The sequence below is a fragment of the Solea senegalensis genome, linkage group LG20, assembly GCF_019176455.1.
Source record: "Solea senegalensis isolate Sse05_10M linkage group LG20, IFAPA_SoseM_1, whole genome shotgun sequence".
Taxonomy (NCBI): Eukaryota; Metazoa; Chordata; class Actinopteri; order Pleuronectiformes; family Soleidae; genus Solea; species Solea senegalensis.
The window spans coordinates 3,483,898-3,507,360 of NC_058039.1; the positions used below are offsets into that span (position 1 = coordinate 3,483,898).

Here is a 23,463-nt window from a genome sequence, read left to right on the forward strand (position 1 = left end):
CCAGGTTCCCCCCCAAGCGCTGCACAGCTATCGCGTCTGTCACGCCGCTCGGCCTGGCCGACGCGAATATTGCGTCTGTGCATTCACCTTCTATGTACAGTTAGTCCGGTGTGAACACAGAGAATGAACTGAAAATAGCCTTAAAAAACGTCTCAACCAGAGGAGGAGAAAAGTTAGGGTCTATGGAGAGTAAGTTGATGATGAGGAATCTGAGCTTTATTATCGGATATTTAACGTATAGAACGTTTAGTCTCATCTCATCGTGTGAATATTCTGTGCTGACACACTATCTGTGTATATAGTATACAGTATACGTCACCTTTAATACACTGTTACCTTACCTTACCTTATAGGTTTTTACACATTTCTGTCTATATAATACGGGAAAACAACTTAAACTCACACACACACTCACTGGATTCATACATGGACTGTTGTGAACCCTCCATCGAAGGTCACATAAAAGTTTCATGAATGTCTCATACCGTTCTCAATCGAAAAGTCGGCTTTTATCACGTCGCACGGAGCTTTGCCGTCATATAAAGTTGTTTGTATTGCTCGCCACTATAGCTACGCTGCATGTGCACTGCCGGCTGCCTGCTCTAAGTAGCAAGAGGGAAGTCAATGCATTTGAAGAAGCTAAGATTTGACAGGAGCTGCAGAGAAATGAGTTGTCAGCTACACTGCTTTATCTTATTGCTGAAGGTTTATAGCAACTGAGCAACGCTGGGATCTTCTGGAAGACTAAAAACACCCAACAGTCTGCGTCACTTGAGCTGAAAATCATATTACGGGCTGAGGATATGAGACGAGTTATGAGGTTTCAAGATTTCACACTAGATTTGAACATATAGAATCAGCTCCTCATGCTGTGTATTACATTATGTTTTAGTTGGAAGTCGCTAAAACATTTTTTGGAACACTTTATGGACATTTTCACATCTTGTACCCTATGTGTAAAATCATTTAATGCGATGTATATTTGAGAAGAACAATGTTTGCCAATTGTTATTGTCATTTTGACACACCAGAAAATTTAAATGTGCAAATAAAATCAACATAAAGGATGAAAACAATTAATATAAATGTCACTAATACAATGCAGAGATATAATGTAATTTTTCTCCTTGCTGTACTAAATTATGCAGTTAAATGTACTGAAATATTAATACAATCCAGAATATGTAAATTCAGCCATAGAAAAATAAAATGATATACATATATGCATTTAGTGTGGCTAATTTGCATTGTAATTATATTTTACATTACCTTATCTAATTTGCAATTTGATTTAGATGAATCAGTAAGCACAGTGGGGCAAATGTAAAGTGGCATTTCTATTTTCAATTTTCAGGTTTACTTCACATTTTATTTATTAACATATGAATTAAACTTATTTAACAGTATAATTCTAGACTCCCAGCTGAGTACATTGTGTTAAGATTTGAATACAGTTGACTTTTTTGACATTCTTCGGGAGATTAAACTTGAATTTATTAAGACTGAAATGTTTCTAATACCTGTGCGAATATAACTTGGTGAATTTGCGGCACAGCAGGCTTTTACATGACAGACCGTGCGTAATGACTGATGCCATTCATGCCGTTTCTTTTATGGTTGAGGTTAACTCCAAGTCACTGGGGGGATAAGTGGTTTAAGAAGTGGGAAGTAAGCAGCTTCCTGTGAATGACTGAGGCCTGAGGGAGATAAGAGTGGGGAACCTCGGCACTCTCTCCTTCTTGTCTCAGTACTGAGGGGGAAAATAAAACAAGCTGCCGGGTCATTTATTTCCAAAGCACCATTAAGTCATGACACAGGAACACACAAAAACACACACACACACACACACACACTTCAAGACCCAAATGCATGGAAACGCTCACTTAGCTGCCCTCCCCTGAACTCCTCACCTGCCCCCCCTCCTGGTTGAAAACTAATATTTTAAATCCATATAGATTTTCCTTAATCAAACACTAACAAAGTGCAGACACCACATTAATCTCCATGTATGACAGCGGTATTGACTCAGGTCCTGTGAGCTAAGAGGTGTGTGTGTGTGTGTAGTGTATTGCCAAGGATGGATCGACCATCAAGCTCTTACCCATTCTGCATTGCAGAGGGATCATATGTTAACGCCATGCCGGTCTGAAAGAAAGAAAGAAAGAAAGAAAAACAGCAAAGGTTAATCACAAAAATAAAGCATTGTCTGTCATTTAATCACAGTGTTAAATGAACCTTCCTAAAGTGATCGGTTTAATCTGACCAACTTTCCAATAAAGCATAAAATTTATTTTTCTTCAAAGGCTTTTCATATCCTGCGCACAAAGCATCTGAACACATAATTGCTGATAAACACTTTCACTGAATTCAGAGTGTGGTCAAAAATGACTGCCATAGGAAATGAATGGCTACGACTACATTAAGATGAAAAAGCGTTTCTCATAGACCTCATATATAAAGCCAGTGTCATTCCACTACACTGTTTTATAGTTGAAAAAAAAGGTATAAATAAAATGAGATTAATGGGTTTTTTTTGGTCATAAAAGAGCTGTTAGTATACACACTGAAACACAACCCTGAAATAAGGCAGAAGGTGGAAATAATACTGAAATATTCTACTCAAGTAAAAGTACCACTATTTTGAGTACAAATAAAAGTATTGGTCTAAAAATGTCAAAGTAAAAAAGTAGCTTGTTTAAAATGAACTTTTTTAAAAGTACATTTACTCACCTATATTTGTTCACCTGTCCTAATTATTCATTCACCTGTCCTCAACATAACTTCACCTGTCCTCATCATTCATTCACCTGACCCCATCATTCATTCACCTGTCCTAATCATTCATTCACATGTCCTCAACATTCATTCACCTATCCTCAACATTCATTCACCTGTCCTCATCATTCAATTACCAGTCCTCATCATTCAATCACCTGTCCTAATCATTCAGTCACCTGTTCTCATCATTCAACTATCCTCAACATGAATTCATCTGTCCTCAACATGAATTCATCTGTCATCATCATTCATTCACCTGTCCTCATCATTCATTCACCTGTCCTCATCATTCAATCACCAGTCCTCATCATTCAATCACCTGTCCTAATCATTCATTCACCTGTCCTCATCATTCACCTATCCTCAACATTAATTCACCTGTCCTCTTCATTCACCTGTCCTCATCATTCAATCACCTGTCCTCATCATTCGTCACCTGTCCTCATCATTCACCTGTCATTCATTCACCTGTCCTCATCATTCAATCACCAGTTTTCATCATTCAATCACCAGTCCTCATCATTCAATTACCAGACCTCATCATTCAATCACCAGTCCTCATCATTCATTCACCTGTCCTCATCATTCAATCACCAGTCTTCATCATTCAATCACCTGTCCTAATCATTCAATCACCTGTCCTCATCATTCATTCACCTGTCCTCATCCATTCACCTGTCACCATTCATTCACCTATCCTCATCATTCACCTGTCCTCATCATTCATTCACCTGTCCTCATCATTCATTCACCTGTCCACAACATTCACTGCCAAAGTTTCCGATGCATGAAGTTTTCTTTCTTTCTTTCTTTCTCTTTTTAATTCATTCAGGCCAGTACTTACACAGTAATGGATGTGATTTAAAACATAGCGAGTAAATGTAATTCATTACTTTCCACCTCTGATTAACAGTATACATAGTACAGGTAAAGTTCCTGCTGGCTACAGCTTCAAGTTTAGTTTTTATTAGATTGAACCAAAAACTATTTCACTATAGATTAGCATCGGATTAGAGATCAATACGTTCTAAAAAATACAGTAAACACATTGGACAGATACATGTTCATTGGACTGTATTCTGTCACTGTCAATTGTGTGTTTCCCTGTGCCGCTACGCCCCGCCGCGTGTCTCTGTCGATATGTTCTTGCACCAATGTCAGCAAGATAATTTGCTGTACCTTTATTGTACTTGGGGAATAATGTGATTTAGAGTTGATTCTTTTTGTTCAAAACAAATTAAATCAAATCAAAACCAACTCCATTTCAAATAGGGAAAAGTGACAAGTGACAAAACCAATGTGGGGGAAACCTTAGTCAATAGGACGAAGTGAATTAGTATCGAGGACGTCTGGTTTTCCATTTGAATCACGTACAATCATGTTTTTATGAATGAGGGGAAATGAAGAAATGCCCTTTGGAGCAGGGAAGGAGTGAGCAGAAGTGATTGAGTCTTGCGTCTGGTGTGATGGTATGCATGTGTGTGTGTGTGTGTGTGTGTGTGTGTGTGTGTGTGTGTGCATGTGTGAGGCCCTTCTCAAGTCCAGGAGAAAAACCTATGCACCACAATCCGTCATCTGCATTCCTGAAGGTTCTCCCCCGGAGGAGAGCTAATCCGATTTCTTTTAACGGGAGGCTGCTGAGGATGGCAGATTTCATCACTACACACACACACACACACACACACACACTCTGGTACAGCATTCTGAGTGAGGACATTCATAGTGCAGAGTAAAAAGCATTCCTTAGCCCTTTGACCAAACTTTAACATTAACTCTAAAACCAAGTCTTAACCCCAATAAAGACCTTAATAGTTGTGAGGACCAGCCACAATGTCCTTACAAGGTCAAAATGTCCTCACAAAGACAGGTTTGAATCAGAAACAGCCTACTACAGGCCACACACACACACACTACCTTCCATTATCTTGCTCTCTTTCTTTCCTCAACTTTCTCTCTTCACCCCTCACCCTCCTCCCTCCCTCCCTCCCTCTCTCTCTGTATCCCTCTTTTGCCCTTGTTTCTTCAAAGAGCTACCTACACTGAGATGTACTGTTAAGGGAATAGAGGCTCAAAGGAGTAGAAGAGGGATCAGTGAGCCAGGACCAACCCACGTGAGAGAACAAAAACAGACAATCTACGCCAACTGAATAAGCCCGAGCGCCAGCACTAGCACTACAGTACAGTAGGGATGTGTGTTGGTGTGTGGGGGTGGTCGGCCTTAATGTTCAATTAGTGTGAGTGCACATATGCAGATGTGGCTAAAACATCTCTAGAGAAATTGTACATGAACCTGTGAGGGCTATATGCAGTGACATGCATCTGCCCTTGTTTTATTTACATAACGAAGTAGGGGTGTGTATCTCTTCCTTAGAGGATTATTTGCTGCATATTTTGATACACGGGCTCAATTCAATTAAGGAATGATATTTTTTTATTATGGATTAATTTGGTTGGATTAGATGCAATACAAGTCTTTTTCTTTTATGGCACTTATTTTCAATTACAAATTAGAAAAGAATCACTGCTGACCTTAAATTGATATTTCATTAAAGTCCAGAAACCTATATTTTCCATTTTATAAAACATGAAGAGAAGTAAGACAATGATTTCAGAACAACCTAAGACCCATTGTGTTAATAACGTCAAAAAAATATAATATATTAGGCGCCAAATTTTATGAACAAAGATTTTTGATGTTGTCATGCCCAGGTAGTCAAAAACCCCACATTACAATGTATCAACTTTGCAAAATCTCAATAACGCTGAGAACAAATTGTTACAATTACACTAGTGGTAGAAATGAGATGAAAAGTAAAACAGGTGATTTAGTCTTCTTTCTGTGAAGGTTCTCAGTCATCCAGGTATTTGCAGGACCATTTTGCTATCAACGTGTCTGAAGACACCGTGACGAAGGAACAGCAAAACAACTTCAACACACAATAATACTCCTCCCTCACTCATTTACACCAATGCTGCACCAAAGCAATATGTTGATAACAAATGATACACAGAACAACTTAAAATACTGAATTTAAAAGAAAAATAATGTATAATAAGTACATGAAGTAGTCCATGAAAAGCTAAACTTTCTCAAATAAAGGTTCTGGTGAGCGCAGCATTTAAGGAGTTCCTGAGAACAATGTGCATTCATTGGCTCACTAGTTGAATAATACTTGACTGATGCATAATAATACATAATTCAAATATGTCTATCTCTAGTATATGACTGTGAATAGTTTATGTAGCCATACATAGCTCCTAAATGTGAGCTAAAGAGAGTAATAAAGCGTGTTTGTGTGCACGTGTGTGTTCACATGTGTGCTAATAGCACTGGCAGACTCCGCCTGCTGTCTGGTGAGGCTGATAACTCCCTTAAGTGCTGCCCTTGCTTCCATGTGCTGATGAATTCCACAGAAGAAAAGCTCCTGGATGGAGAACCTGCACAGCCAAATGACTGATTAGTGACAGAGTCAGACTTTGGCTCTGCCGCAACGTGGGGAGAAAAGGAAAAGGCACAGACAGTTTGTGTGAGCTTTTGTCAGAACTTGATCCAAGACTAGGGAACAAAAATAACCCTTCATGATAGTGAATATTTACAGACTTACTGAACCGGGCTCAGTCTGAGGAAGAGCTGCCACGGATACACCTGGCTTTTAAAGCAGCACATTTTCATTCTGCATGCTAAGTGAGATCAGATTGGAGTTTTATTCCATCACCTGATGCAGTGATTAAACACAAGGATATTAAAATTCAGCATAATCATACCCAAAAAATGCCAGACTATAATGATAGCCGTAGGAGTGGCGTTAAGTGGAGAATCACTCTGTTGGTGCCAATTTGAAATTCAGGTTTAGAAAGTTGTAAAGAATTACTTTGCATTAATTTCTTATCATCTGTGCTATTGGGTGTCAAAAAAAAAATGCACTTTGTCTTACTAATCTATTTCCAGTGCAAATATATTTTAATGTGTGTATAATTGAAGGTGAGCTTGTGTGCATGTAGATGTTTGACACACCTGCACGCACACACAGACGCACACACTGACCCTTCTTGTATTTTTGCCTTTCATAGGCACGTTGCTATTTATTTTTTTTTCCTTTTGCCTCATGGCCACACACACACACACACACACACACACACACACACGTACACGGACATCTGTCAGGCTTTCACACAGAGTGTAAAGACGGATGTTTTTTTTTTCATCTCCACTCATTCCCCTAGAGTAGGTGCTTGAGAAGTGTGACTTTGAAAGTTTTGTTTGTGTGTAGGAGTGTGTGTTGGTGACAGAGAGCAAGGGAGTGAAAACAGAGAGAGAGGGCTGGGAGAAAAGGCAGTGTGTGTGTGTGTGGCAGTGACTAATATGTTTGTCAGCATGAGACAGTAAGAGACAGCACTTCGCAGACTCCCACTTTGAGTAGTTCACAAGAAAACCTGTCGTGTATTTCTCAATCGTCAACACCAGCCATCGTTCAGCACTCGTCCCCTCGTAACTCCTGACTGATCATGCAACGTGTTCCCCCGTCCCGTGGCGTCTCTCGCAGTCTCACTGAGTCACTCGCTTGCTGTCTCTCCATATGTTGCTGCCGGATCTTGGAGGACGTCAAACACGGGGGGGGGGAGAAGACGCAGGGAGACGCGGAGGAAAAGACGGCGAGAAGGAGGACGAGGGTAAGAGAAAGCAGGCGGCGTTAGTTGGTAGTGAAGAGGGGGAAGGTAGACAGACATGGAGAGAGAGAGAGAGAGAGAGTAATGAATGGCGTCAGCTGTTTCTCCTCCTCTGCTGCCTGATAGAGGAGCGAGGTGAAAAATGGCCTTGGCCGTGATACACAGACTAACATGTGATGTCTATCTGTCCACCTGTACATCTGATCAGTGATCAGTGATGATCAATCATGTATGTGGCATGCCATCATTTCTCTTCACACGATAGGGCCACGGTGCTCAAACTGTGGTACGTGTACTGCCGGTGGTACGCAGTGGAGCTGAGGAATTTGGACAACAAAACTACACTAGAGTCACCTTATCTCTCACTCCATCTAGACCAGGGGTGTCAAACTCATTTTAGTTCAGGGGTCACATACAACGTAATTTGATCCCAAGTGGGCCAGACCAGTAAAATAATACCATAAAAACCTATAAACAACAAGATCATTTGACATTAAATCAAGTATCTTTTCTACAAAAACCTGAAATGTCATGAGAAAAATAAGTAGGTCAACAATATAACGCAAAAGCTGACCATTTACACAACTTACAGATCACAGTGGATCTACAAAGGCTCAACACATTTAGTCACAGGTATCTGATACTGACAAATAATAGTTTTTCACATTATGGGCAGACATAATGTGAAATCTTTCCCATCATAATGGGAAATTTTAACTTTTAATTCATCCTGCGGGCCGGATTGGACCCTTGCGTGGGCTGGTTCTGGCCTGCGGGCCGTATGTTTGACACCCCTAATCTAGACAATTTAATGCCTGAGCCTCAGGCTATATATATATATATACATATAGAAATAAGTTATTTATAAAATGACCATAACCAAGCATGGATTGTCGGTGGATATTTAACATACTGTATATAATGTTTTTTATGGCCCATTTGTTTGCCTTGTCATTTCCTGTCATCAGGTGATAGTTCTCTGCTGCTGCTCTAGAGCAGACACACTTTCACGTTCACACGAAAATGAACCAAATAGGCCCAATGTTTATATAAATAAAACAGCTGGTGGGATTGTTATGTATGTGTATGTGCAGTGTAACACCTGGATGTCAGTGCTATTAGCATTGCAGTAGGCACTAAAGAAACACTGTTATATTTTATAATGCAATACCATAAACAGGTATGGTCTGGCTGCATTTCAAACATCTATTGTGTTCTGAAGAGCTAACACCTTTTATTCTGGAGGTCTAAATCTCCCAGCAGCCCTTTCAGGGACAGCAAGACATTCCACAATAGATTGGTACACACTGGACAAGGGTTCTGCTGTTGATGTACACAGTCTCACACACACTGCCTTGAACCCAGGCACTTAAACCTTGGCCTCTCAGTCCTATAGCTCATCCCTTAATGCAGTGTAATGTGAAACACTGCATGAGCGTCATGAGGGGAAAGAGAGGAGGCATCTATCTCAGTGAGACAACAGATACAAGTGAGATATATACACGTGTGTTTTTATCTGCATTTGTTTGTGCCAAGCATCCCATGCATGTTTAACATGAGCTGTACATGAGCTGCATCGTGTGTGTGTGTGAGAGTGAGCTTGTGTGTTTTTTTGTTTTCTTGTCTCTGCACATTTATGCAGCCGAGGGAAATGTGCAAAGTTGCAAAATGCACACAAACGTGGTGTAAATGTGCATCTTTGCATTTTGGAGCAAAAATCTACTGCTGCAATTCAAGGCGTGGACCAAGACGGGGACGCTTCATTTTAACACTGAACGACAACGGGACACACATGTGGATCTCATGAGTTCCAATAACAACCCGCCCTGACCTTCTGCTCAGCGTGACTTCCAGACAGTATAGAAGGCAGACATCACACTGCCGGTTAAACTAATTGCACAGGAAATTGGTTTGACGTGGTGAGCAGTTGTTTCATGCTGCAGGATAAAGACAACATGTCCGTACTCTCTTTAACACAAAGGATGTGAATGCTGAAGAGTGAGCCTCGGCCTTACCTTAACATCACAACTAAATGGCTTTAACCCTAACCCTAGAAACCCAGTCTCAACCCCCTCCCCCCCTGTCAAAATGTCCTCACAAAGATAGGTTTGAATCAAAATGTGTCCTCACAGCCTAGCACACACGCAGCCATCCCATTTTACCTCAAATTGACAGAGCCGGCCCTGTCAACGTGTGGGCCGGCGAGGCAATATAACAATGTGATTTAGGTTAAACACGCTTGGCTGGCTTATCGGCGTGAGGACTGCTGCACATGTGATGGACAGGCACAAACAAACACAGGTACAGCGACTGCAGTTACAACTCTCTTTCAGCCACGCACACACACACACACACACGCACACACACACGCAGAGAGCATGTGTTCTATGAAGGACAAACATTTCATCTCTCCCGGTCTCCCCGACACTGCAGTTTCAGCACAACTGTCAGCCTCGGTCTATGTACGAGTGTGTCTTCTATATAGTCCAACCTGGTGCACTCGTGTCTCCTCTGTGTGTCCTTCCTGGTATAGGTATAGCCCTTTAACTTTAACCTTGTCTCCACGTGTTGCTGATGAATATGTTACCATAGCAGTGGATCCAATTTCAGGTTTCCCAGCATTCTGATGTATGGCAGGAATTTAAGTGTTCAGTGAGGCATTTGGCTTGAGGTGCATTACACGTGACAGCGCCGATACATCCAGGGGGCAGTATGATCGATATCGAGGCTATTTTCTTTTCTTTTCTTTCTTTCTTTCTTTTTTTTTATAGCAGCTTCATACCTGAGAGTAAATACAAATGACAGGCAATAATGCGTTATATAAAGCCAGATGTAGCCAACTTCTCTGGGGGATTTGAGAGCAGGGTGGGGCCGGTTTTTGTAATTACCATTACCTCAGTGGTAAACGCCTTATTTAAAATGTCATCATGCAGACATGGAAAAGAGTTTAAGTGAGTTCGCCCACGTGTTTAAGCCATATCTGTGTTTCTTAGAGAAAATTTGCTGGATGAATCTCAATGATGTTTTCTATTTTTGCTCTTTGTTCTTTATGTGTAAATGAATTTGGACGAGCGTGCTGCAGTGCTTCGACTGAGACTGGGTCACAGAGTTACAGAAGCAGTCATTTCTGCAGTTCGTCGGGAAAAAAAAGACTCATCATAGCACCTGAGAGAAGTGCAAGTGAGTTTTTGAATCACTAAATATTAGTGGCTAGAGTTGGTTAAACTGATTACTGACTTGTACTCATGGATACTAAGGTTTACGGATCATAATTCAGATCTACATCCACTAATACCTGGTCAAAGGAGGAGTTAAATGCTACGGAACTAAAAACATGCAAAATGCTTATGTCTCTGAAACCTCCTGATATTAATGTAAAGAGACTTTGGAATTACAATTGTATATCGTAATTTGTCATCGATGACAAGTCGTTTTTGTGACGATTTACTGGTGTTGTAAATCAGCTCAGTTTGTTGATCGTGTACTTTAAATCCTCAGCTGACTGAGACAGATCTTATTTCCATGCAGAATTTACTTTTCAGTGAGTGAACGTTTGGTGAAGCGGCGATGAAGGATAGTGTCTGCGCTCACGTAACATCTTACCTCGCCTTCTCTGTGCCACGGCCTCCCGTTCTGAGGGTACTTGCTCTGGCTCTGGCGTTTCTTCTGCCCTCCGTCGGCAAATTTGCACAGCAAAGGCTCTGTGGGAGCTGCGGAGAGGGGAACAGAGGACAAAATCATGTTAGGGACGACTGTAACTTATGACCCCCTCCTTAGAAGGACAGGAGACCTTTTGAACAGCACCAAATTTGTCTTTTTCTACCGTCGCACCTCTGTTTCTCTCCCTCCCTCCCTCCCTCCTTCCTCTCCACCCTCCTCTGGAGCTCTAAGTCAAATTCCCAGACCAACAATGCTGGCAGACCCTCTGTACCCTGGCCCAAGCTGGCAGTCCATGAAAGAGCATTGCAGGGTATTGTTGAAATAATAATCACAGTAATCACTCTTGTAAATACCTCCGAGATGGTAATGTTGGAGCGCTCTGTCGGCCAAGCCTTGTTTCTGTAAGGCATTCCTGTTCCTGACACACAACCCTCTGTGTTTTAATTCAACAGCCACCTTCTGCTTTATTTGAAACTTTATGCCTTTTTTTTTTACACCAGCGTCTCACTGCATGGCCTGAGATGTTTGAATCTTGGCTATCGTGGATGCAAAACTGCTGCATTCTCTGTTACTACTGCCGTCCGTTGATATTTAAAATCATGGATGAGGGATGAGGACCTCAAGGGTGATCACTGCAGTATCAGTGTCAAGATATAGATAGAGGGCGCTATAAATTGTGGGACCTTGAATGGAATGATCGAGCCTTTTTTAATCAGTTACTGCTGTTACGCTTCATCCACGCTGTCTCTTTATTAACAGAGATGCATAATTGCCACTAAGAGGTTGATGAAGGCTCACAAAGGGCACTTTCTCACACCTGAGTTGCAAGTGAGCGTGAGAGAGTGGGGAGAGAGGGATATCTGCAGAATGACAGGTTCAATGAAAGAAGAAGGTGAAAGAAAAATAACTGAGAAACCCCCAAACCCCCGAAAAGGAGGTTTTCTCATGAGAAACAGGTGGCTCGTTTGGCCGGGGTGTCCGTCCCTCTTTTGAGTCTGAGTCAGCGAGATCAGAATCTCTTTGGAAGCACACAGTGGAAATGAGCGAGGCAACGGGAGAGAGTTGGATAAACACACGAGTGAAGACGAGAACCAGAAAAGGAAGAGTCAAGGAGATAAAGGAATTGGCCAAGAGAAGAAACAGTGGGAAAACAGCGTTGGAGTGAGAAGTAACGCCGGGGAATCAAACACTCATTCCCAGGAGGAGGGCGGTAGAGTCCAGCTGCAGTATAGTACACACACCGAAACAGAGTTTTGTTTTCACACTGAACCACTGCTGCACCTGCACCTGCTGGCTTCGAAAGGACCCGACCGCTCTCCTGTCAACGCATTTACATTACAGGCCTGGCAGCTCGTGACACGGCCGCGCTGTGACGGCACGGGCAGATGATGGGGCAACCTTTTATCACGCCTAGCTAAAGATGACACACCGAGCGAATTGTTGATGGTTTAATCTTGACTCCCAGATGTTAGGACGAGCTCAGGCCCATAATAATGGAGCAACACTGTCAGGATTGACAAGGCAGTGAGAGCAATAAAAGCACCTGAAACCTAATGAATTTATAGCAGGGGAGGTTTCTCTAGATGAATAAAATTATTTGGGTGTTAATGAGCAAACATGATGATTTGTATGCGCGTTTGCCGACATGCCACTCCTGTAAACACTGTCACACTCGAAGAGAATTATTTGTTTTACTGAGATGCAAATAAGATGGTGGCTGTGTGCTTGTTTATGACCCTGATCAGACCGAGTATGAAATACGACCTCCAATCTTCTTGAGGATGGATTAATCCACCACTGGATGTGGTTTCCGTGATCAGATGTGAGGATGCATTCACGGAAGATTGCGAGTGTTCAGACCTGTGGTTAGCATGTTCTGCCTGTGATCAGATCACTCCAAACTGATGTTAATACCAGGTCTGAATAGGGTCTGTGAGTCCGGAGTGGCTGAGGGGCCACACACTGTAAAGCATAAACATATTTCACGTGTGAGTGACTTTGTGGGGCTTTAGGGGCTACTATGGGACTAAACCCCATAAAAATCTGCCCCAGAGAATGCAGCTGGGAAGGGGAAACAAGAGATTGTGCAGAGGAAAAAGCAACAACAAACCTGCTTCCACATCTTTTTGTTTTCTCTGAGATAATTAGCTATCCATGAAATGTAGAGTATCTGACACTAAACATGCTGTTTGATTGCATCCCCGACTCCCACAATGAGCTCGCTAATTTCTTTCAGCCTTCAGCCCAAGATCAACAGCCTCACACCACCACACTCACCCCTCTGTAACACTGACACACACACCCACTGGCCTCAAAGATACAGCTCTGCCATAACCCTTGTAAACACACACAATCCCACAAACACATATACGCACGATACAAACTGCTGGCAGCCTAAAAAAAACGCTGCTCCTCTCCGCCACACACACACACACCGTCATCGCTGACACAGCCCAGAATAAACTAGGCCACTGACGGGCGGATGCTGCATGCTCGCGTGCTGATGCTGCATCTTCAGGCTCCAAGCTCCAAGTGAAACATTTCACACTGGCTTCAGTCATAGTGTGTGTGTTGTCGGGGATCGCTTCCAAATAAAAGAAGGCTCACTTATAAATGGATTTGCTACCATGTGATGATCCTAAACTACGGGGGAAAAAAAGGCACAAAGCGGTATTTGGTGTTCAGAGGTCAACAACTACCAAATAACAAGGTGCTCCGTGGGGACGCATAATTGTTTTTTGATGTCGGTGGCTCTAGGAGCTGATAAGCGCGTTAATGAAGGGTGACCACAGGCCTACGCACCAAGCACATACATACACATAATGACAAGAGCGGCACTGCAGGCAGTTCAGTGAGAGTAAGACGCCTGGGTCTCATTTGATCACAAACACTCCACACTGTGCATCTGGCTGCGAGCAGATAGTCATGGCTTTCTGCTCATCAATAGAAACATTAGCAGCTAGTAAAATGAACCATTAAGTGCATGCAGATGTACTTCCACAACAAGACAGTGCAATTACAACGGCCATTTAAATTGAAGCTTGTTGCAAGTTTTTTTTTCTTATTATTGCTCTGTGCATAAGTAATTATTGCTTGTGCTGTTGTTGTTTCCTATGGGCCGGCGTGTGGGCCAAATCAGCCCTTTGTCTGCACCATAAAAGCCGGCTAGATCTCAACATTCCCTTTTCAATTCTGATATCGGAAGACAAAGCGAGATTACGTGCCCCGGATGGTCTCACGGGGGCCAGCTGAATAGCATCTTGATCCGTGAATGCAAATAAGCACGTGTATTGTAATACATCAATGTCAGAACAGTCATCTGCTGTTCAGAATTAGACTGTACATCTGTTTGGCGTGAATGGTGAAAACATGCAGAAATACCCTCAGGCTGTAGAAGGGCTGGGTAAAAATAAGGTTTTCGCTCAGTGAAATGGACAGCGTTTCACTATCAAGACACTTACAAAAGACGCCTCTCACAAGGGCTCGGATGGCCCTGCTTTACTCCGAGGGTGTGCAAAGCCCTTCAGGGCGAACAAAGGGAACTGTTCAGCCACTTGTACCAAAATATGTCACTCTGAAAAAAGAACTTCTGTGAGAGGAAGCTTTCCACTTCTCAATGACAGCTCTGGTTAAAGGTTCCTGTGGGTTCTTGAGCTTGAAGTTCCATGAGCTAAGCATCTCTGCAAAGTTGTTTGGATGGCCCAGTGTTTTCGCTGCAAGGACATATTTGGAACAGTTGAGGGAAAGAGGAAGGAAGAGAGACGACAGTATTTTACTGGAATCCTGCTGTACTCTCATGTTGCTGGAGGAGACCTCTAATTGGATCAACAACTGTCTGATTCCCATCAGCGAGCTTGACCTGTCTGCTCAAACTGAAGAGGCTGTGTCTAATGGGAAAGAGAGGGGAGAGGAGTGGGAGGGAGGGAGGGAGACGGAAAGACAGACAGACGCAGGAAAGGTACATATTCTCGAAATAGAGAAGTATAAAGAAAAACAGGGAGCGATCATAACACACTAGAGAACACACGACAGGTGGAAAAGACAAATGCGAGGAGACGTCGGCCGCAGCTGCCGCCGCATAGCATTTACTGTATGTAGCCATTTGCAGAGTCAAACAGACACGCTCAGAATGGCCTGCAAACCGGGAAGGCAGAGCGGCAGAAGCTTTCCTACAGGGAGCGCTTTGACAGATTCCAGTCGATAGCTCTCACTACTGCCATGCTGGCCTTGCATCCTTCAGCATGGAAATGAAGACGGTCTGCCAGCCGTTTTGCTGACAGGGACGGCACACATGGCTCAATGACATGGCCTGATAAATGGAGCGGGCGCTGAGAGGGGAGCGCGGCAGAGAGTGAGACAAAGAGGACAGGGAGATGGATGGAAAGACAGATACAGTGTCATAGGGAGACGGTGACAGAAAAGGACGGGTGAGAGGGGAGACTCAGGGAGGGCAGCAGTGGCTAGTCCAGCTTCCCCAGCTCTGATCCTGCTGTAGTACAGATGAGCTCGAGAGACGACACGGGGAGAATGTCAACATCGCGCTGCATCCGCTACACGTCCTCCATGGCTATTGATCAGCCTTTGCTCAGACGTTCCCACAGAGGGCTCCTGCAGCACAGCACACGGGCCGAAGATGATATTATGGATTACAGGAAGGGAAGTGCGGGGATGAACCGGCGGTGGAAGCCTGATCGATGAGCTATTGCACACTTAACAAGACTAATGTTATGTAGGGAGTCTGTGACATGCTAATCCATCTCTCACTCTCTCCATCTCATTTCATCTCTCTTTGTCATGGTTACCCCGTCTGCCTATTCCCTTCTTTCCTTCTTTCTTTCTTTCTTTCTTTCTTTCTTTGTCTATCTATCTTGCCGTTTGTGTCTTCATGCACCGCTGAGCAGACTCTGATCCCAGACTTGATTCAGACAAATAAACAAAGCTGATGGATGAGATGAGGTCCATATGTGTCTGCTACACCGTTGAGTCTATACCGCAGCAGACAGCTAAAATTGACTCAGACAATCGTACGAGCACGAGAACACTTAGACATGTTGTATCCAAGAAGTATTCCAGGGAATAGAAATGAGAGAATATTCAGGAAAAGTGAAGGTTATTTAAACAATTATCTCAGAAGCTGGAAAATGAGCGAAGGTGATTACGTCCTAAAGCGTTGGCGCTGAAATAATCTGCGCTTACGATAAAATGGGAGAGCAGCAAATGCAGCGCCAAACAGGCGGTGGGATTTCCAGCTGTTCAACTCTGAAGTACCGGTTAAATGAAAACTTCATTTTAGCCTAATCAGCTAATTCCACTTGCCATTCCCAATGCTGTGGTTGCCGTGGTGAGCTAACAAATACCTAAAAACAATGGGGGTGTGCCAGTGAGTAGAAGTTAGCCTATGTGTGCGTGTGCCAGCTCTAACGAACGCCTCACACATCTGAATCTATATATTGAAATAACATTTACACAAGCAGACAGTCCTCACCGCATTCACGAGGCCGAGTGTCGCTGGTTCCCGTAGTGAGCTGCGATTTTAAAGTGGCAGTGGCAGATGTTTCTCATGTTGAAGCCACACATGCTGCTCCCACACTGCCAACATCTTTGTTGCTGCAGAGGTTCTCAGTATCAGTGGCCACTTTATACAGCTGGCAAGGGTTGCTATTACAGTACAAGTGTCCTCATTGTGGCTGGTGCAAAGATTATATGAGCACAGCAAGGGACTGAAGACACCGTGTGCAGCAGAGTGGATTTGAAATAAAATCCCAGCTAAGAAAACACCAGGATGTGTAGCGGGCGAGTCGGTACGTCACAGACGGCTCTGCAAGCAGTGAGCCAAGTGGACTTGCTGTTTTGGGATTTGAGATGTAATAACACTCATGCAAAATGCTTCATGACTTCTTTACTACTGAAGTGATTAAGCAATCATCTTTAAGGAGAAAAAAAAACTGCGCTACTTAGAGCATATATATTTTATGATCTGGGTAAGTGAGCATCTTCTCAGATTTCCACACTGCTAATTCTGAGATCACACACACACACGGAATATGTGTTTAAAGATAAGGAAGAAAAGGCACTTTCATTAGACAGAAACAGAAATAAGACACCACATATTAAACTAACCTAAGAAAGACAGCGTCGGACGGAATCTGTCCTGCGGAGCTTTGCTTCCCGTGGCAAACGGAGGATCTTAAGAGCAGCTGTTGCTCTGCTTTGCCGGTGGGGGTTTGACTTGTGCTGCCACTGTCTGTGTCACTGAGTGTGTGGGCAGACAGTGAAGCTAGCTCTGTCCCTGTTAGCAGAGTATTATAACACTGCCAACACCTCCACTGACCCGTGAAACCTCCCATCTATAGAGATGAATCATACAGATGGGCGCGCTGTAATTCAACAGAACTGCCCATCCACCGGACCTGCAGCAAATATTTCTTGTTAAATGTGGCGCTGCATCAGACTCCGAATGAATCAGCTTCTGAGCGCTGCAAGGAAACTTTAAACCAAGCACGGTTGGCCACGTTATATACATTTTTAGTTCTTCATTTTCCTTTTTGCTTCCACATTCTGTTACACTACAGCAAAACTATTTAAAATATTCCTCAGCGTTGCATGACAATCCTATATTCACAGAAATTCACCCTCATCAGCACTTTACTTTACTTCAACACTCTTTTTACTGTTGCCCTGCATATAACTCAAAAGAGAAGCTGGATGTTAAAATGGAACCTTGCCTTTGACAGAATTTCCCATATAAATGTATTCTTGTACAAAAGGTTATGTAACCTTTGGGCTCCCACTGACAATGGCATTTAAAGAAGCAGATAATATACTTTAAACTGCAAATACAAAGGGGGAAAAAAAAGAAGAGCCAAATCAGTTTGTGTCACATGGTAACGCGCACAAAAGGCTGCGTGTCTGTTAACTAGGTTTTGACTGTGGGGGCTTCCAGTAACAACAATATGGACAGGAAAGAAAATGAAATTACAGCACAATAAATGAATTATCAATAAAGGGCCCTCAATACTGTATCTGGGGGGGATCAATATGCCACAACCAGGCTGCAATGTGGGCCGAGGGCTGAGGGCAGGCCTGTAGCTGAGGGAGCAGCCCGATCAATAATGTCACGGGGGGTGATTGACGATCAATGCTGCCGGTGAAGTTGATTTATGATCAATGAAAGTGGGGCACCTGACTAATACGGGGGGAAAGGGGGTGGAGGGGGGTGTGCGAGCGAGGGAGGTTCCATAGAGTCCCCTTTACTGTAACTGATTGAGGATCGATGGAGAGTGGCACCGTGGCTGATTAGGGATCAGGCGGCTCGGTGGCAGAGGAAGGCGTCTGTGTGTGTGTGAGAGGATTTGGTTGGCTGCGCAGAGACCAGTCCGTCTGGGCTGAGCAGAGCTGCAGAGACTGTAATTAAAGCTGTGCTGAAAGGAGCTTTCCACCGGTTGATAGAGGCTGCAGGTGCAGCTTGCTTCGCTCTTTCACTTTCAAAAGAACAGCCATGCACTAACGTGCACACGCACACACACACGTGCTATACAAACACAACTGAAGGTAGGAAGGTCTGCACTACATGTTCCTCTTCCATGTTTCCCTCTAAGGAGACAGCAGTCTGTACTCTACACTCCAGAGGGTCAGTGTTCCAAGTGTCCTTGGTCAAGACACTGAAATAAAGTGAGAGAGGCTGAGGTTGAGATGGTTAGGAGGGATAGTGAGGGGCAGGAAGACCACAGAGAAGGTTCATGGACGTTGTGAAGGACAGGAGGACAGATGGTGGCAGAGGATTTGCTGTGGTGATCCCTAAAGGGAGAAGCTGAAAGAGGAAGAAGAGGTCCTTTGAGGACCTTGTTATGGTGTGGTCTGCTGGGGCAGCAACATCCTTTGCTGACAGGAGGAAACTGGACAAGCTGATAAAGAAGGCCAGCTCTGTGCTGGGATGCCCTCTTGACTCGGTGCAGGTGGTGGGTGCAATCGAGGAGTCCCACCCGCTGCAGGACACTGTGGCCTCACTGAAGAGCTCCTTCAGTGACAGGCTGCTGCTGCTGCTGCTGCTGCACCCCTGGTTTGTGAAGGAGAGGTATTGCAGGTCTCTCCTCGCTGCTGCAGTCACACTGTACAACCAGCCCTGTCAGTAGACCACACCCACACCTAAGCTGCCTCATTCCTTGTGCAATTACTGTATAATAACAATAATGAAAGTGTACAGTTTTTGTGCACATAATTTTAATATTATTCTCTTATTTCCTTACAATATTTCTATTATTTCCCTAATGATTTTTGGCTGCTGTAACACATGTGGGTATGAATAAAGATATATCGTATCGCATTGTATCTCATCTCATCTTATCTTATCTTATCTTATCTTATCTTACCTTACTTTACCTTATCTTATCTTATCTAAGATCATGTGTTATATTAACATACTCAAATAGCTCAATAGGATAACTATTGTAAAATTGCGTGGTCAATAAAAACTGTAATAGTTATATTTACTATTTACTTTATACACACCGTTCATCAGAGAAAAAAAAATCTATCCAACTTGAATTAGCTATTTTGGTCACTGTCATTGTGTTCCTGTTCCTGCCTATAATAACACATACAGAGTATAATTGTTGGGCATGCATAGCTGTCGTCAGATTAGTGTCATTTCAGTAATATACAGTCATTATCTTTACTGAAACAACAGATGTAGTCGATGCTAATTGTGTCACATTTTCCATCAGTAGCGAAGTAGGGGTTGCTAATTTTATGAAGTTGTGCGTAATGCTTGTTATTAAACACAATTTGGAAACGCATCCGTTTAAGCGCTGACTCCTGCACAGTGTCGCTTTGTTTTAATTAGACAACCTTCATTGATCATATTCCTGTGCGTGATATAGAGCCAAAAGTTATTTGTATAATAATATTCCTCCGGTCATCTCATGAACGCTGATCACATAATAAGGTAAAGATGTGGTTATGAACCTGCAGGATTATCTCAGACGAGCAGTAAAGCCAGCTTTATAAGAACAAAAGAACCAGAGATAGGTCCAAATTTAGATGGCTAGCCCCTTCATGTGTGCTTTGTCAGACAGATCCCTCCTGAGAGAGCAGCGCATCAGACACTCCGGCTCATAATTCATTCATTTCTTAGATATTCTCTTTGTTCTCAAGCAGCATTGACACTAATTTTCCCCTCTCCTTCAAAAAAAAGTTGCTGACAACAAAGTGGCATCTTCTTTGAGCTCACTGAATATATCAACTCCTTTCCAAGGTAGCTGCAGAATCTGCTGGCTTAACCTAGTATATATATATATATATATGTATATATATATATATATATATATATATATATATATATATATATTTATACATAACAGAGCAGTTCTACAATACTGACAATTATGAAATTATTTTTGATTTGAATGCGAAGGTCAAGCCGATAATGAATGAATAATTAAATATCATGAATAAAAGGAAGATGAAGGTGTGTGCCATGTCTTATTCTGGCAGGTTATCTGAATATTACATCTTGGTTAAACTCACCTGCAGGCTGCAAATTGATAATGCCATAAAATGAAAATAATAATTTGAGTCCTTGAAACTAAATAATCCTGGCCTAAATCTGACCTTTGTGTCCCACTGTTTCAAAAAAAAAAGGGGAAAGGCTTTTTGTTTTTTTTAAGAAAGCACACTTAGCAAACTCTCCATTATCTAAACTAGCTTCAGTGTGCCCCCCCCCCTCCCCGTCCCCTCGAGAGCAACTTTGAGTAAGTCCTTGCCTAAACATCCCAGACGTGATGAAAGGCTTTGTTTTTCTCTCTCCGCGTTAATGGGCCTCAATCGATGTGGAAGAGCCATGTTTTTTCTCTCCACATGTCCTGACCCTTGGGGAAACATGGCTAGGTAAAGTGGGAGGGGGGAGAGATATTGACACACTACACAGCATCGATATCACTGGGATTCACAAGCAGCAGCAGCAGCAGCAGCAGCAGCGGCAGCAGCAGCAGCAGCAGCAGCAGCGTGGTGAGGGAAACTCTTCTCATCAGTGGAGCGTCACGGACCGAAGAAGTACACAGTGAAGAGGGCCTGAGCATCGCTGTGGACTACGGAATTAGATTTGTGTCAATGTTTTCAAACACTTTTTAAGAAGCAAATAAAATATTGATTTAATCATTCAAAAATATTGTATTTCATTGTTTGAAAAATACACTCTGCTCCCTGATTTGTTTCTGTGGCCTTAGGAAGCTTTGGAGCAAGTTTTGGAATTGTAAGTATTATAACGCTTATAATCTGACAAATATTCCAGGTTCCAGGCAGACAGCGAGTCCAAGCCTGTGGCTACTTCCAGTCCATTGAGCTGTCACTCAGTAGCCAATCAGCAGGCAGCTTCCTAAGGCCCGCCCATGGTCAGAATCATAACAAAAAAAAACACAGTGCATATAATAAAATAAAAATATTTTTGAATGACTATGTTGATGTTTTATTTGCTTCATGAAAAGTGTTTGAAAATATGTACCAACAAAAGAAATACTGTCCAATGATTCTATCTATCTCTGTCCTTCATATACACCTATTATACACATTATTATATACTGTGTATATAATACGACGACTATTATATACACCTATACACATTGACCTAAACAACAACAGCTGCTGCTGCAGGGGCAAGCACATCACCACACTGGCTCTCATCTGTCACCAGCAGCAACCAGCCTGCCAGCCACCATGATGTGCAGCGTTATTGGGGAAGCTGATGAGGTCTGATGAGGCCGGTACTTATTGAATTCCCCAGCCTGTTATTTAGACAATGCAGAGGAGAAATGGCCTCCCTCATCTTTCCCATTCTCATCTATTCACTGTCCCAGCAGGGGGGCTGCTGGCTAATCCACTCTTGTTTGTAATGGCGCTGCAAACTGAAGGGATTTGGACTGTTCGCCTCCTCGCTAGGACACATCTAACACACTTCACTGTTGATTTTACCACATAATGGGTCTATTTGATGAGTTAACCAGATCCTACACCCCTCTCAACCCTCTTTACCCGCCTTTCCATTGTGTGTGTGTGTGTTGGAGCGGCATTGTTTAATAGTTAGACTGTGAAACGGTTCTTTTTTCCCCTCGCTCAGCTTTTCCAAAATGCAATTGCCAAGCCTGAGATCTGTGGCTGTACGCTGCACACCGGTGTACAATGTGTGTGAGCAGAAAAAGAGAGGGAGGGAAAGTGTGTAAAAGAACGTGTGATGGAGAGAAGGAAAACAGCGGCGAGAAGCGGAAGTTGCACAACAGATGGCCAAATAGCGGGACAACAAACTTTTAATTTTGAGCCTCGGATTGGCGAAAGCCACGGATACTGTGCCGTCACAGAGGGGAGCCAAGAGTGCTGTTCAGCACGGGACAGCACATCAAACTGCATTAGAAGTGATTAAAAAACAACAACAACAACAACAACTTGTGATTAATGTTCTTTCCCGCTGCACACAAAAAGAACATTAAATGGAAAAATTAAGCATCTGGGTGGTCAGACACATTTATCTGCATCAACTGTAATGTTCAGGGGCTTCCAAAAATGCAGGATATAAAAACACAGTCTGTATATGTATATATATGTATATATATATATATATATATATATATATATATATATATATATATATATATATATATATATATATTTATATCTATTTATATTTATACATATATATGTTTTTATTATTTTATATATATATATATACATATTTATATTCATACATATATATGTTTTTTTATATATATATGTTATTGTCTTTCTAATGTATGTATCACACTGTGCAGAGTAAGTGAGATCTTGCCATCCCAGCTCTTTGTGTGCAAGACAAAGACAATAACCTGTCAAAATCTCTGTAACACTATTATTAAAAACACTGCCTGTATTGTTCCTCTATGAGACTGCAGAGAGAGAGAGAGAGAGAGAGAGAAACTAATTCTGATCTTTTAACACATCCAACAAAACCAACTCCAGCCCATACAAGTGAATTGCTCGTCCAGGAATATACCAGAACTTTATCGATAAAAACAAAAGGCAAAAATGCAAAGATTAAAGGTCATACTGATGAAGGGGGGTGGAGAGTCGAAGGCAGCAACGTTTAAAAGCTTACATGAACGAGGTACAACCTGGAGAACACCAGGGGCACGGCGAATCAATATCAGCCCAACGTAGAAATCTGCTCTATAATCCTTGATCTCCAAGGCCATTTGCTTTGCAGCCTGAAATTGGATACACCCTGACAGCATCCCCCTGATGCACCCCCCCCACCACGCCGAGCCGGCTGCTCCACTCCACAAATAAGACATCCTGAAAAATTGATCTGGATGCATCTGTGGCAAGATTACGTCT

The 23,463-nt window shown here is 42.7% G+C and overlaps 1 protein-coding gene across 3 annotated transcripts in view; it reads right to left on the reverse strand.

The window, feature by feature from the left end:
- The window catches only part of LOC122786396 (RNA-binding motif, single-stranded-interacting protein 3-like), a 270,501-nt gene that overhangs the window by 27,591 nt on the left and 219,447 nt on the right, over window positions 1-23,463 (reverse strand). For all 3 annotated transcript variants that reach the window (XM_044052679.1, XM_044052680.1, XM_044052678.1), the window contains exons 9-10: window positions 11,050-11,156; window positions 2,102-2,145 (exon numbers count right to left, since the gene is read on the reverse strand). In XM_044052679.1, coding sequence (XP_043908614.1) covers window positions 2,102-2,145; window positions 11,050-11,156 — 151 coding nt within the window. The remainder of the gene's footprint in view (window positions 1-2,101; window positions 2,146-11,049; window positions 11,157-23,463) is intronic.